This window comes from Pholis gunnellus, assembly GCF_910591455.1.
Source record: "Pholis gunnellus genome assembly, chromosome: 24".
NCBI classification, from domain to species: domain Eukaryota; kingdom Metazoa; phylum Chordata; class Actinopteri; order Perciformes; family Pholidae; genus Pholis; species Pholis gunnellus.
In genome coordinates, this window is record NC_136551.1 from 2,046,394 (window position 1) to 2,061,264 (window position 14,871).

At 44.4% G+C, this 14,871-nt stretch overlaps 1 protein-coding gene across 6 annotated transcripts; it reads left to right on the top strand.

Annotated features, from left to right (window-relative positions):
- Window positions 1–498: 498 nt before the first annotated feature.
- abi2b (abl-interactor 2b) lies at window positions 499–14,192 on the top strand. 6 transcript variants are annotated; one of them, XM_079185960.1, is made up of 11 exons: window positions 499–633; window positions 3,237–3,404; window positions 3,510–3,686; window positions 5,010–5,134; window positions 7,048–7,194; window positions 8,344–8,468; window positions 8,736–8,936; window positions 9,874–10,032; window positions 10,911–11,003; window positions 11,587–11,775; window positions 11,957–14,192. In XM_079185960.1, the coding sequence occupies exons 1-11, from the start codon at window positions 517–519 to the stop codon at window positions 12,130–12,132; spliced, it is 1,677 nt and encodes a 558-aa protein (XP_079042086.1). In that variant the 5' UTR covers window positions 499–516; the 3' UTR covers window positions 12,133–14,192. The 6 variants fall into 6 exon arrangements, with proteins under 6 accessions (XP_079042086.1, XP_079042081.1, XP_079042082.1 ...); XM_079185955.1 differs by lacking the exon at window positions 8,736–8,936; XM_079185956.1 differs by lacking the exon at window positions 8,736–8,936 and having other exon boundaries at window positions 8,347–8,468.
- Window positions 14,193–14,871: the final 679 nt, after the last annotated feature.

Here is a 14,871-nt window from a genome sequence, read left to right on the forward strand (position 1 = left end):
TTTATGTGCCCTAACCAGCAAGTTTCCGACATCAAATAAAGAAGTTTTAATTTGTGTCAGCGGGGAATAGGAGCGCCACTCCTCATGAATCCGGTTTCAGCCTGCAGAGGGACATTTTTAATTGACTTAATTATTACAGACGCCCTTTTATCAGCTAGTACGTGTGCTTTTGAAGGGCCCTTGGGCAAGACTTTGTTTCCTCACATGAGCCACGCCTGCTGCTCTGTAACTGAGTCTGTGGAGAGGGATAAAAGAAGGGAGATAAACTGTTTTATTACAAGTATTGTAATCCCTGAGAAAGCATAATGAAAACTGATAAAAAGTGACTGCATTAAATCTTTTTTGCAAACCACATATTCACAAAATCAAGAGTCCTCTCTAAAGCATTTCTGTTTTAAAGAGTATTAATTTCTCCACTAGTTGCTGGAGGGACTCCTGCAGTACCGCTTCCGGCCGCGGTGGCGCAAGAGAGGCGCTCCCCACACACACACACAACGCTCCGCTAAAGATGTGAAAATGGCGGAGCTACAAATGCTTCTGGAAGAGGAGATTCCAGCTGGACGAACCGCACTACTAGACAGTTTTACTAATTTGGAAAGAGTCGCGGAATACTGCGAAAGCAACTATGTCCAGGTAGGCTGAAGAAAAGACGGTGTTAGTCGTGTTTTTTTTCCTCACGGTTGTCACGGTTGAACCGATGCTAGGCTAGCTGTAGCTAACGCTGCCGATGTGATGCAGCCGTGTTAGCTAAGCTAGCTAGCCTAGCATCGGCTAAAGCAAAAACAACCCCCTGTCAAGGCATTTAAATAAATAATTCGCCTTTTTGCTGCCACCTTAATGTCAAGAGGCTTTATATGAAGCACCGAGACTTGCTTTTAACGTTACAGCTCCATAAAACACGTGATTTATGGCTTTTTAACCCATTAAAAACGCCTCATTTAAAGCCTGCATTGCTATGATTCCTCAGCTTCATTCATACATTGCTCTTCAGGTTGGAAAAGCCAGTGTGATGTTGCGTTTTCTGTGCAAGATGTGATGCATTTGCGTGTGTTTTGAGTGTAATCAATCCCATTCAGAGGCTTTTGGCTTTGTAGTATTCTGCAGGTGGGAGCAATTTTGCAGCAGGAGCTTCGTCTCATCCCATCACTTCTCAGGCCTGTTACCACAGGGGATGAAATTTGGGAGCACAGTGTTGGCAGGGAGAGGTTTTGACAAGGTGTGATACTGAAGTGGGACATGTTGAACAGGTCTGACAGGTTGGATGTTTGCAGCTAGCATTAGTCATGTTGGATTGTCACGTTGGACGACAGTTTTTCTGCAGATCTTTGACTTTTCCAGGTGTTTTTCACATGTTACAGGTGTGCAAACTCAAATTCCACCTTTTCATTGTCACAGTGAAGTATTCGTCTGATGCTTAGTGCTTTCCAGGAGTTATATTTTGTTCCCAGAGCTGCTTTCATTAACCACCTGAGGAAGGATGGCTTGTTTCATTCAGATGTGAGGTGTGTTTGCAGAGTGTTTGTGAGAAAAGGTGCCAGATTCAGAGCCTTTATAGACTATTTACAACCACTCTGAGTAAGAAATATGTGGATGGATTTCTCCCCAAGATTTAATGTATTTTGGATTACAGAAAAAAAAAAATTCTGCTCATAAATACACAACATATTTCTCTCAAATCATTTGATTTCTCCTCATTTTAAACATCAGATATGAAGGTAAATACTTCCACGTAGTATTTTCTTACCGTGATATATGATATGATCATCTTTATAATAGGGATGCACCGATATGATCCGCTAGATCAATATACCACTACTGACCTTATTAAGAGGGTCAGCCACATGTGATCAATATTAAATACTGTTCATCAATGAGCTGTAATTCAGGTCACATAAATACGAAGTACATCATCAACCAGGCTCTTTACCCACTAACCTCACTCACATGTACAATATCTCTGTGGTCAGTAGCTTGCTGGTCCATGCATCCATTCTCTCCTTCCCAAATTGTGTCACCAGTCTATTAGCGAGTGTGCCCGGTACATCAACAATGTCTCTTTTCTGCGCCGCAGGCAGCAGCTGCAGCTTCACTCCTGACTTTTGCCACATAACCTGTTTGTCTTCGTGATCTAGATGTGCTGCACCCTCCACACTCCTTTAAAGGATGCTGTGTGTGTGTGTGTGTGTGTGTGTGTGTGTGTGTGTGTGTGTGTGTGTGTGTGTGTGTGTGTGTGTGTGGTGATTTGTCGGATTGGATTGTGTTTCACATAAAAGAGAATAGACATGTCACCACTGATGTTTCAACTAGCGAGGACGACCCTTTGCTTTATTGCGCTGCCTCTCATTATGTTTTATCTTTATTCAGGTTCATAAGTATTTAATGTCACTACAGCCCAAAATAAATCAGATTATTGTGACTTAGTTTGTCTTCTAAAGACACAGAAGATATTCTTCCCATTTCCTGATTTTCCTTTGACGTGTCAATATCGTGGGGTGCAAAGAAATAGGAATATAGGAGGCAGATTTTTCGTAGTTCAGCTGTGATTCTGAATTTAAAAGAGTAGAATAGAATCAATCAACAACTCGATATCCAATCACAAACCAAAGATTGCTGTGGCCTAGAGTTTAAATCAATCTGCTGCTGTGATGCAGTTGTATGGCTCGTTTCCACCGGTCCGGAACCAGAAGATTATCAAATCAACTGTATCTTAAGACGAGCTTAAAGACCAGCCCCAAGATCGTCAGTTACCTATCGCATCAAATGCATAAATACTGCAAATCCTCACATTTCAGAAGTGTGAACAAGCTATTTAATTGGATTTTTGCCATGCATTTATCATAAATAGATGCACTATACTTAAATGATTAAGTTCTTGTGTATTCTGTATCTCCGCCTTGCAAGCTGCGATACATTGAGTGTCAGTAAAGAACCGTTTCCCTGCAGAAACAACATAAGCACATCCATCTGCCTCTTGATGCCCCCGTCGATGCCCACGCTGCCTCAGAAGTCTGCTTCCACACTGGCTGCAGCTCCAGTAAAGTTTCTTGTCACTTAAAATGTTACTTCTTGGCACTGAAACCTTTTGATGCAGCAGTTTCCCTCATTCCTGCTGCCACAAAATGCATTCAGGGTCCGTTTTAATTGTTTAGATGCATAACTTTCTGCTCCAAGGATCCAAGAGCTTGTGGTCAAATGTTGCAGGTTTAATCGCTAAATGTATCTTTTCTTTTATTCAGTCTCCAGACAAGGAGAGAGCGCTGGAGGAGACAAAGAACTACACTACCCAGTCTCTGGCCAGCGTAGCCTACCTGATCAACACGCTGGCCAACAATGTCCTCCAGATGCTCGACATCCAGGCCTCGCAGCTCCGTCGCATGGAGTCCTCCATCAACCACATCTCACAGGTTGGTAACTGATGCACATAAACTACAGACAAAGGCTTTATTTAAACAAACCATTCGTGTTAGTGGCAAAAAAAATAAGATTATACCCCGTCCTCTTGTTCTCAGACGGTGGACATCCACAAAGAGAAGGTGGCCCGGCGGGAGATCGGCATCCTCACCACCAACAAGAACACGTCCCGCACACACAAGATCATCGCCCCGGCCAATCCAGAGAGGCCCGTGCGCTACATCCGCAAGCCCATCGACTACAGCATGCTAGACGACATGGGCCACGGAGTCAAGGTGGTGCTTTTGCTCTTTTCCGTCTTGGTTTGACTCATCTGTGTGGATGAACCACTGCTGCTGCTGCTGGGAATGGAAAAAGTCCCGATTTAAGCTTTTAGTGATGGTACTTAAAGTGAAACGCACTTCAAGCCAGTTCATGAAGTTAATTTGATGAGTCTCAGTCTTTGGAAAGGAGAGTTTTAAGTTCTAGAGATGGTGGTTTGTTTGTTCTAACTTTTCTGTGTGAAGTACTGAGACGTTTTACCTTCTCAGGCTTTCAAAAAGACTTCATATTATTGTTTGAAAACGGTTTGATTTTCCCCTTCAAACTATTTTATGTGTTGGTTCCAGAGTGATTGATGTGGGTTATTCACTGCAGAGAGTCTGATGGTACAGACTTTTAGCGGTCAAACAATCACTATTGACTTTCAGTGACGAGTAATGTAAGAAGAAAATCAATAACTTGTCACCCAGGACATAAATATAACTCTATATCCCTCGTTGTAAACCTGCTAACAGCTTCCTCTACAATGATTGTTTTTTTAGGTTTTTGGGAACCTAGCTTCCCACAGCTTTCCTGAACAAAGAGAAGCTTGTTTTCCAGAAACTCAAATCCGTAGTTTCAACCTTCCAAACGTTTCAAAGAAGGAATTCCTCAGATTTGAACACTGAGCTATTGTTGCCTGAATCTACCCAAGCGTGGCTTTCTGTGCCTCGTGCATGAATAGTTGTTTTCTCTCTTCCTTCACTCACTAATCCTCTGATTTCTTCTTCTTCTCTTTCTGCTTGCCTAATTCTGTCTTTAAAATCAACCGCAGTGGTTGCAAAGGTTTAAGGTAAGACTTTCAAAGTAAGAGCCTCAAACAAAAAGAGGGTGTTTTGTGTTTGAACTGATTAGTTTGTCATTTGTTTTTCTTGTTGAGAGATTGATCCCACTCTCATTTCTGTCAATATGACACTGGAGAGATTTAGCTTAGCTTAGCATAACGACTGGAAACGGAGGGAAACAGCTAGCCTGGGTCTGTTCAAAGGTTACAAAAATGCATCTTATTAAGACGTTTGTTTTGTGGATTAAACAAAGATATAACGTGTGATTTAGTGAGTTATAGAGGTGCTCGTGTTTGGATTTATGTTCCCTTTTGACAGAGCCAGGCTAGCTGTTAGCTCCATCTTGATCAGACGGCTGTGAGAGTGGTATCGACATGAAAGTGAATAAATATATTTCTCAAAAGTGTCAAACAGTTCCAGACCGGCCGATGTTGTGAAGGATTTCATGGTTCCTGTCTCTGAAGTCCTTTGGGTTAACTGACACATTTCCACCCCCATGTTCTCCTCCTGTAGGCCAGCGCTCAGAACATGAAGGCCGAAGGAGGAGGAGGAGGAGGAGGAGGAGGTGCACTCCCTCGCACAAACCCCCCCACACAGAAGCCCCCCAGCCCGCCCATGTCAGGGAAAGGGACCCTTGGGTATGTAGCGGTGCCGCGTGTCCAGATGGAGTTGTTTGTCCGTCAGAGGACTGTAGCTGGAAACCGCGAGCCCTCCAGATGGGCCTGGTTGCTCCCAGTTTCATCACCTCCTCTTTTACCTCCTTGTTTAATTACCGTCCTTTGGGTGCTTTAACATCCACTTCAGCGCCCGTTCTCAGCGCAGCGCTGTTCTTTATTTAATTCCTTTATCCGTGCTGCTGAGAGGGTCGACGGTGTCCCCTTTTTAAAAAGCTTCTCTCCAAACTGCAATCTGACTCTTATAGTTTCTTGCACACACAGAATATATTCAGACATTTTCACCTCAGACTTTGCTTTTTAAAGGCTTGACAGCATTTACAAATCTTTCCTCTCAATGCATCAAATGCTTGCCACAGAAAACGCATGGTTATGATTTGTAGACGCAGGAAGGAGAGAGCTGATGTTTCAATACAAAAAACAAATAATGCTTGTAGATATATTTTAGTTTTTTTCATGAGAAAAGAAGCTGGATGTTAAGTCTTTAAACACAGGCACTCATACGGGAAAACAACATGTTCTTTAATCAAACCGTTTGTCATTTAAATGTGTTTTATTGCACACAAGGACACAGCCGTTCAGCGTTAAAATGCAACCAGTGCATCAAGAGCACTGGTTGCATTTGAATGAACCTTCTTTGAATTCTTGAATAGAAAGGAACGGATTTTAGATGAGATTTTAGCAGCTTTAGATGACAACATTCACAATTTCTGTTTGTGTCCACCTGACTTGCATGTCTTAGGACTGTGGGAGGAAACCAGAGCGATATGCAAAGTCCACTCAGAGAGAACCACACGGCCACCGCGCTGCTTCAGGCTGGAAACACTGAAGTAAAGGGTGCGGGAAACACGAAACCGTCTGATAAAATACAAAGAAGGCTTGTGATTAGTTCTGAAGTGAGGCTTGGGTTTTAGCGGACCGTTGAATCTGTGTCTGCAACCTTCTATTGGCATTTGTGTGATGTCGGGGGGGACACGAGGGGCGTGGCCAGAAAGGTCACCGTCTCTTCACGGCAGGCTTCATCAAGGTGGGAAATAACCCGCAGCTATCACGATGTAACGCTTCACTGTCTTAGTAGAGTCCGACAGACAAACTAATAGCATTCAGGGTAGAATGAAAGGCACAAAAGGTTTGTATTGTGTGTCAGAGCTCATGATCCTGAAGATGGAGATGTTTTCCATGTGACTGCTGAAGGTCTCTCTTGTTCCACAGTTATCTTCTTGTCACTCTTGGGACCTTCTTCGGCGGCAAAGTGCCGTTTGTGTTTCTGTGTGTCCGTCTCTTGAGTTTGTGAGTGTGTCCACACCTTCATGTTGGCCTTCAAAGGTGTGTGTGTGTGTGTGTGTGTGTGTGTGTCCGTCCTTTAAAGAGGCATGCCGATCAACCTCAGCTCCAACCCTCCATGAAGCCCGGTGGCTCCGAGCAGACATCTTACTTTTGATTTGTCTTCTGTCATTCAACTTCCTTTATTTATTTGTTTTTCATAATTTACTTTAAACTGAGTACATCATCAATGCGGCGCTGCTGTCGGGTTATAAAACACTTTCTATGTTTTCCATTAGCAGGTTAAGACCATTAAATTACATTTATACTTATCTACACACATCTAAGTTTACAGAACTGATTTAATCTACCGGTCAACATCTACCAGAAATCTTGGTAATTTGAACCCTTACATCTTCTGGAAGTGTGTTTAGTAGCCGACAGCAGCGACAGTATGTCGTCCTCACTCCGCCTGTGGATCCACCAGCCCCCCCCCCCCCCCAATGTTCCCCACCTGTCATACCCCATTTTTTTAAGTTTGCACTTGTTTGTTTCTTGCTCTCCTCCCCCACTTCTCTATGGGTGCCCCTCCTGTCCTCCTGACCCTCTCGCAGGCGCCACTCCCCCTATAGGACGCTTGAGCCGGTGCGTCCACCCGTTGTCCCTAATGACTACGTCTCGAGCCCGACGCGCAACATGGCGCACCCCCAGCAGAGCCCTTCACGCACTGCATCCGTTAATCAGAGGAGCCGCACGTACAGGTACCCCCTTCCCAGCATGCCTCTCTACACTTAAAGCTCCTCCCCCTTTCTTCTTCTCCTCTCCTACAACTAAAATGCGAGCCAGCTCCTGTGAACATGCCTTTGCCCTTCTTATCTGAAATGGAAATCACTTTTACTCCTTTTTTAATTCTTCCACCTAAAGTTTGGCCAACATTCACCTCTTTAATCAAAGTTCCTTTTATTTTGAAATCCCCCGCCTGTGTGCTCTCCTCGCTGCTCCGATAGGGACGAAGAAAAGAGGGCGAGGTAGAGATTTAAAGCTGTATGAGCTCGGCTAGACGCGGGTTCCTTTGGTAAAGTCGTTACAGAGGCAGCGTCGCCGCCACAGTCCTGTCGGCTCAACTCCCGAGACTCTTTCATCCAAAACCCGGGAGGTATTCATAGATGTCTCCGTCTGCCGTGAGGGAAGTAAAAGCTAAAAAAAAAAACACATTCAAGTTTCGTCATTGCGCTCCATCTGTTGGCCAAATGAAAAAATGTTTTCCCTGACTCTCCTCTCGGCGCCAGGCTTTCTCTGCACCGCTCCATCATCTTCTTCATCTCTCTTCTGTCGTACAACACGTCCGCCTCATGTGTCCCGGTCTTTGTCTTTGTCTTTGTCTTGTGTCGCTACTGCGTCACCCGTGTCATGTGTCCTTGGTGAGGCTCCCAGCTGCTTTTTTAAAATTATTTTCTTTTTTTATCACTGTGACATTTCAAAGGCATAGCGGCTCACACTAACACATCAATGCTCTTGAGGGTGCCATGTTAATAATGTGAGATATTGGGTAAGAAAACACTTGAACTGGATTGTTCCAGGCTCCAGGATTAGAAAGCTGAACGAGGAGTTTTACACCAAGATGAGAGATCCACTGATTTTGTGTAGATTTCCACTGAGCTGCATTTAAAGTAAATTATCTGTGTTTTAGCCACAGAGGCCCAGGAACTATGTCAGGAACTCAGGAACTTTACTTGTGGGACTAAAGGCTCCATATTTCCTGGAACTATGTGGTCGAAAAAGGGGCCATATGTGAAGATTTGAGTTTTTCACAATAAAAGCTTGACAAAGAATTAGGCGAGCACAATGTGGCCACAGAGGTGCACGGTGGGTTTGTGGTCTGACGTGTTTGCTGCCCTACTCACCACCAGCAGTGGCAGCAGCGGAGGCAGCCACCCGAGCAGCAGCCGCAGCAGCAGCCGAGAGAACAGCGGCAGCGGCAGCGTGGGCGTGCCCATCGCGGTGCCCACCCCGGCCCCGCCCAACGCCTTCCCAGGTAACGCCTGCTTCCTGTTTCTTCTCCCAGCAGATGACTGCAGGATCTGTGTGTGTGTGTGTGTGCGAGTGTGTGTGTGTGGGACTAACTATCTTGACTAATATTGTTCAGTATCCAGGATTCCTGCATGCTCTAGTGTGACATTGAATGTAGGAACCCTGGATCTACTGGAATCCTTTACTCCCTTCTCACTCTGATCTTGTCTTGACCTCCCTCACCTGTCTTTTCTCTCCCTCCTTTTTACCTCTTCAATCCCCCTCGGTTCAGTCCCCGTCCCATCCAACCCAGCTAAACCTCCCCCCAACACGGCCACCACTCCTGGACCCCCCACCACGGCCCTAGACGGCCCCCCACAGGCCCCAAACCCCCCTGTAGAGAACCCGCCTGTACCCCCGCCCCCTCCCCAGCTCCCTGCCTCTGCGGCCCCCACTGGCACGGTCCCCGTTGCTTTCGGCAACCCTGCACAAGGTGAGTGTAACCCGGTGGGAGAAGCTTGCACACCCTCCATCCCGCCCCACCTGACCTCACCACCATGCATCCTCGTGCTTGCAAGGCCCAGATGTGTCCTCACCCTGGGTAGGGATGGAAGAAGGTTTCTCTTGGGAAGAACGGTCTGAAATTGAGTTAAAAGTTTATTTATAATTAACAAATCTTAGTCAGGTAATTTCCTTCTAATCTCAGTTTAAAGGTTCTTTCACGCCTCATCTGTTCGGTTTGTTCCGGCTGGTCTAAAAGCTATTAAAGGAGCTCTGATGCAGACTGAGAAGAGGGTTCACGGTCTGCTTTCAGGCACAAAGCCTGATAAACATCAGAGGGGATTGAGGAGATTGAGCTTTAAGATACGTGCACACCTCATACTTTTATTTTGAAAATCCAATCTTGAGTACAGAGAGGAAGGTAAACAAGATAATGTCTCTTATCTGCATTGCAAAGGAAGGCTTTCCATTTAAAGTCTGACTTTGTCACTTACCCGACCTTTTCCCCAAACGATGAAGAGCTCAAACAGAGCTTTAAAGGTCAACGGAGAGCGTTGCTCTTCAGAACATCTATCACACGTCTGGATATTCTGACGGGTGTGCAACTACCTCAGGCTTTTCTTTTTTATTCCACCGCTGCTCTTCATCCCTCACAGCATCTCATCCACTGCGTGTGCGTGTGTCTGTGTGATGATGATGATGTATAATGCATGAGCTGTGTGTTGAAATGCTTTACAGTGAATTGTTCATTTATGTGTATTCTGCTCTTTGTTGTTGTGTGGCTGTATATGGTAATTAGCAGTTAATATGCAGTGAATTTAGAAAATATAAAGTTGATTTTGTGATAGTTTATGCAAATAATTCCCACTGAGCTAAACTCTAAACTATTCTGAACCGAGCCTGTGTCGACTCTCTGCTGCCCTCTGCAGGTACTGCTCAGTTCTACAGCATGAACCGCCCGGCGCAGCCGCCCCAAAACTCGCAGGTCGGAGGCTCGCTGCCGTACCGCCGACCCGCGTCCGTCACCGGGCAGCCCAACATGGCCCAGAGCCAGCTCAACGGGGGGCCGCACTTCGCCCAGAGCCAAGGTACAACTTACGATCATTATGTTCACGTTTATTGTCGTATAATTGTCGTATTAACTCCAGTTCGTACAGAAGATGCTGTGAGTGAGTCCAGCTTCTCTCCCAGCCTTTAGACTTCAGGAGCAGATCACCGGAGCCTGACTCCCTCCTCCTGTTTCTGCATCTTTTATGAAAATATTTCTGTCATTTCTCATCAGCTTCACTTCCTTCACTCGACGTCAGCGTCTCTCTCTGTCGTCGCTGCGATCTCTCGTCTCTCCAGCTGTCTGTCTGTCACGTCTATGAGTGTTTATTACTGTAACATAACATCTATTAGAACTGTAATTTAGGGCTGCAGCTAATCTCTGTTAGCTGGTTTAACATCGGTTCATAAATTGACATTTTTAAATGTCTTGTTTTGTCTGACTAGGGGTTTAAAACAAAGCTAGAACCAATTTATTTTTGGATCATTTTTAACGTAAGTTTTATAGTTCTCTTAAATACTAAGTTTGAAGACATGGTAGATAAACGTATAGTAAATATATAATAGTTTCTTTACCGTTGACGGCTAAGAGAGAAAAGTACGTTTTAGTCCAGATTAATTTAGACTGATTATCAATTAATTGTTTTTTTGACTTTTCTCTCTTTTTATATCATTTGAAATTAACGATATTTTTAAGACGCTACCGTTTGTTTTGGGACAATCTTTAGTTTTTCACGTTTATTCCTATTTTTATGATCCTGTCCTTGATAATTATAGATTTCTTTACTAAACAGATTGTTCACATACCGTAATGTCATTTTTATTCCTGTTCTTTAACTCTCTCCTGTTCTTCTCTTGGTTATTCTAATGTCCTCTTCCTCCTCGTCTTCCTCCATCTCTGTGTAATGATGCTGTTTAGTGATAGCAGGCCCGCTCGCGCCCCCTCCCCCCTCAATGCAGATCACCCCTCAGCTGCCTCTGATGGGCTTTGTGGCCCGGGTTCAGGAGACTAGTAAGTGGCCTTTAGCCCCTCGCTGCCTCTCCTGCATGACTGCCGTTCATTTCAAGTCCTCCCCAACAGCCAGTCAGTGATGAACCTCCAACAGCAGCTGTCAGAGATCTGCTGCCACCACCTTAAGCTTTATGAATTATAAATACATAAATCCCATTTTCTTACTTTTTGCCCTTTTTAATCTGCCAATTCTTACAGTTTTCATATTTGCGTGTATGTCGTAACAAATCAAGGTAGGTCTTCTAAAACGTCTGGTCCCTTTGGCAGCAGATGTTGGTGGTTGATCACGTGTTAACACTTTAATAATATGTGTGAACAAATAGAGCAAATCATATGAAGCATGTTTGCTCATGAGCATGATCCTCAGCTCCCTGATTTCCTTTTTAATGCACGTTGAATCACGTTTGTGCACATGTTAGTTGCTGTCGTGTCACAGTGAGGATGTGAATGTCTACATGCACCCAGCACGGACTCTTTGTTCCTCTCTCCGGTGCGTGATGATGTCGTCTTCGCGCTCCTTTCTTTGCTTCTGATTTGTTCTGTTTCTTTTTTCTTTCCGCCTGCCTGGAAAAACTATTTCTAGTCTCAGACGTGCCGCCTCCGCCTCCGCCCAGCGACGAGCCGGTGTTTGAGGAACCTACACCTCCTCCGCCGCCGGAGGACTACGAGGACGAGGAGGAGGAGGATGAGGAGGAGTCGGCGGTGGTGGAGTACAGTGACCCCTACGCCGAGGAGGACCCGCCCTGGGCTCCACAGACCTACCTGGAGAAAGGTCTGCCTTCACTGGAACGGATGTCTGAGCTGCACCGGTCCCTCGATCACTTTATACATTCAACATGTTTGGAATCGCTGAGATCTCCTCTAGAATTTAATCTAAAGTTCTGTGAAACCTGCATTTAGCTCACATTTGATCTGATTTATTTCTTCTTCTTCGCTCCGTTATGTTCCCGCAGTGGTGGCCATCTACGACTACGCTCGGGACAAGGAGGACGAGCTGTCGTTCCAGGAGGGCGCCATCATCTACGTGATCAAGAAGAACGACGACGGCTGGTACGAGGGCGTGATGAACGAGACCACGGGCCTCTTCCCCGGCAACTACGTCGAGTCTATCATGCACTACGCCGACTGAACAATCCCCCCTCTGAGCGGACGAGGAAGAGGAGCGGGAGGAGCGTTTGATGGGGAGGGGGAAGGGGAGCCAAGGGTTAACGGTCAAAGACTTTGATCAGACAGAGCATGATCACCTCCGGGCGAAGAGAGAACAGAGAGACGGGGAAAGAAGAAGAAGAAGAAGCAGTTTTTAACGAAGCTGCAACATGACAAACTGATGCCCGGTCACTCTCTCGACAGGCGCCATTGTAAAACAACCACTACTCTCGGTATATTCTCCCCTCTGATATTTCTTTCTTTGTTTCTTTATTTGACTGAGGAGGACTGGACGGTGATGGATTTATTGTATTTTGAGAGTTTTGTGTTACATTATGAGGCCACTACATTGATTTTTTGCTTCATTTTTCTTTGTTTTACCAATTTGCCCTTATTTTAAAGACTATTTATTTGGATTTCGTAGTGGGATAAACGGTGAGCAGGTGGACTGCTGAGAGGATTTAGTCGGGGTTTCCACGTCGCAGCCTTCGGAGAAAGGGCTGCAGGAGAATGCCTTCATGTGTCCATTTTCTCCTTAACACTCCAGAGACAGCTACTCCTCCATCTATATATATATATATAAAGTATAATGCAACAATATCCTCGGTGGGAGATAAACTGTAGTTTCCGTACTTGACAAAGTATTTGTTTCGGTACCTCAGCAGAGAGCGTGCCAAAGCTGATAAGCACATCAAATGTCTTAAGGTGACACGCAGCGCTAGAGAAGACGAGTGCTTTAAACCCAAGTCTGCTTCATTTTTAACTGAGTTTAACAATCTGAAATCTAGTCTGAGGTTTGACTTCGTCAAGTCTCCACGTGCTTCACTTTGAACACGAGAGGAAAGAGATCCTCAGTTGCACAATGACCTGGGTGTTGAAGTCTTACTGTGCAGCTCTCATGAACACCAGAAGTTTATTAGCTCCACTGAGGCTAATCGTTTGCATTTGAAACGAAGACTTTTATTTAATCTTTGGCGTTTACCAAGAGGTCCAGAATCCGGTTTTGCTTGCAGCGCGGCAGACTGCATGTTTCGACAAGGAGGAAAAAAAACCAACCGTTTATTTTCTGCTCTACTGATGATTAATGTCTTAATATTTTTAGATATGGTGTGGTTTGGTTTTTGATATTCACCCACGACGACCGCGATGCGTTTAGGTCATTTCTAAGATGCTTGTGCCATATTGAAGTGCGTGTTGCTGTTCAGAGGTTATCACTTCATTTGCAATAAATCGGCCGGAGTGGGGTGAACTCCACACCTCCACTCTTCAGTTAAATCAAAAGCACATACATTTGTCGTAAAAAGGTGTAGAAGAAGAAATAATATAAATGTGAGATGTATTATGTCCTCAAAACAGGACTTATTGAATATGAAAAGATGCCAGCTGTTGTGTTGAAATGGTTTTAACCGTGGGTCACAGGCCCCCCCGACACTCTAACGCCGTCGGTGTAGGCGTCGTTCGTCCTCCGTTGCGTCTCCAATGCGCTTGGCTGTTGGGTGTTTTGCGAGGGCTCAGTGCTTGTACTTATGTCAGAATCTTTATTTTCTATTAAAAAAAAGAAAAAAGAAAAGAAATAATACCAAGTGGGTCTGTATGTGAGTCTTGCATGCCATTGTTCTTATCTGTACTGGTGTCGAGATCACCCATTCTTAAAAAGACAAGCAGCTCTGGCCAGGTACCACCAGCCTCATCCAAAGAGACTGAGGTCCAGGAGTGACCTGTGGGAGGGGAGGGGAGAGAGGGGGGGAGGTAATGACGGCTCCCCCCGGACATTAGCCGTCATTACGTCAGTGGTAAAAAAAAAAATGTGTTTTTTAAGCTGCTAGTGAATCCTGCGGACAAAGACCTCCAGCAGCCCCGAGGTGACGACACTAAAAAAAAGAAATCCAACGAGGCCGCCGGTCTGCAGGATTCACAGCTCCCTGGAGTCACAGACGTCCCTCGGGATGTCGAGTTTAACAGTCCATAATGCCATTGTGTTGCACAGTTAAAGTTGAATTGCAGAAGTATCATATTTGTAAAATCATGAGAACAAAGACAATAAAATTATTAAGATTTATTGGTGCTTGGTTCTTGTTTTTCTATGTTCTAGTTTGTTGGACGGCAGCTCTCTGGGGTACATTAGCCCATAAGAATAGAATCTGTGCACCTGGAAATGCTCACATTAATATGATTTAATATGCAAATGATGCTCCTTCTGAGACGAAGAAGTTGTTGAAGTTGCAACAAATTAACAGGAAAATACAGATTACTTTAATAGACAACGCTCCAAAAGAGTGTTTCATTAAATGGGTTGTAGAGGCCTAAAGAGATCAAACTCTTGACTAGTTCTCTATTTTAAAACGATTAAAGAAAAGTCAAAATATGCTGTATGCAAAATACACATAAGTACAGCATAGTACAGTAACACTAATGCATGACTAACTGTGTTTTTTTGGCTATTGAGTAATGATGGAATTTTCTTTTAAGAAAGGAAAAAGGAGTTCCTTATCTCCTAAAAGTCTTTTAAAGTTCAGACTAATGCTGATGAAAGTTTTTAACTTTATATATATTTTTTTATTAGTGTTCATCAAATAAAATAACATAGTATAATATACATGTAATATAACGACAGGCCTGCTTATAAAGAGTACTTTTACTAAATATACTTTCTTTCTATACTATAAGAACAATATGCTGATATTAATGGATTAAATATGAAATGAACACGTCATCTTGGGTT

What these genes read in the sequence shown, in the direction of transcription:
- abi2b (XM_079185960.1), top strand. Translation starts at nt 517, where the DNA reads ATGGCGGAGCTACAAATGCTTCTGGAAGAGGAGATTCCAGCTGGACGA. An exon ending in CCATCAACCACATCTCACAG is followed by an intron (nt 3,405 to 3,509) that starts GTTGGTAACTGA and finishes TCTTGTTCTCAG; the next exon opens with ACGGTGGACATCCACAAAGA. An exon ending in CCCGCCCAACGCCTTCCCAG is followed by an intron (nt 8,469 to 8,735) that starts GTAACGCCTGCT and finishes CCCTCGGTTCAG; the next exon opens with TCCCCGTCCCATCCAACCCA.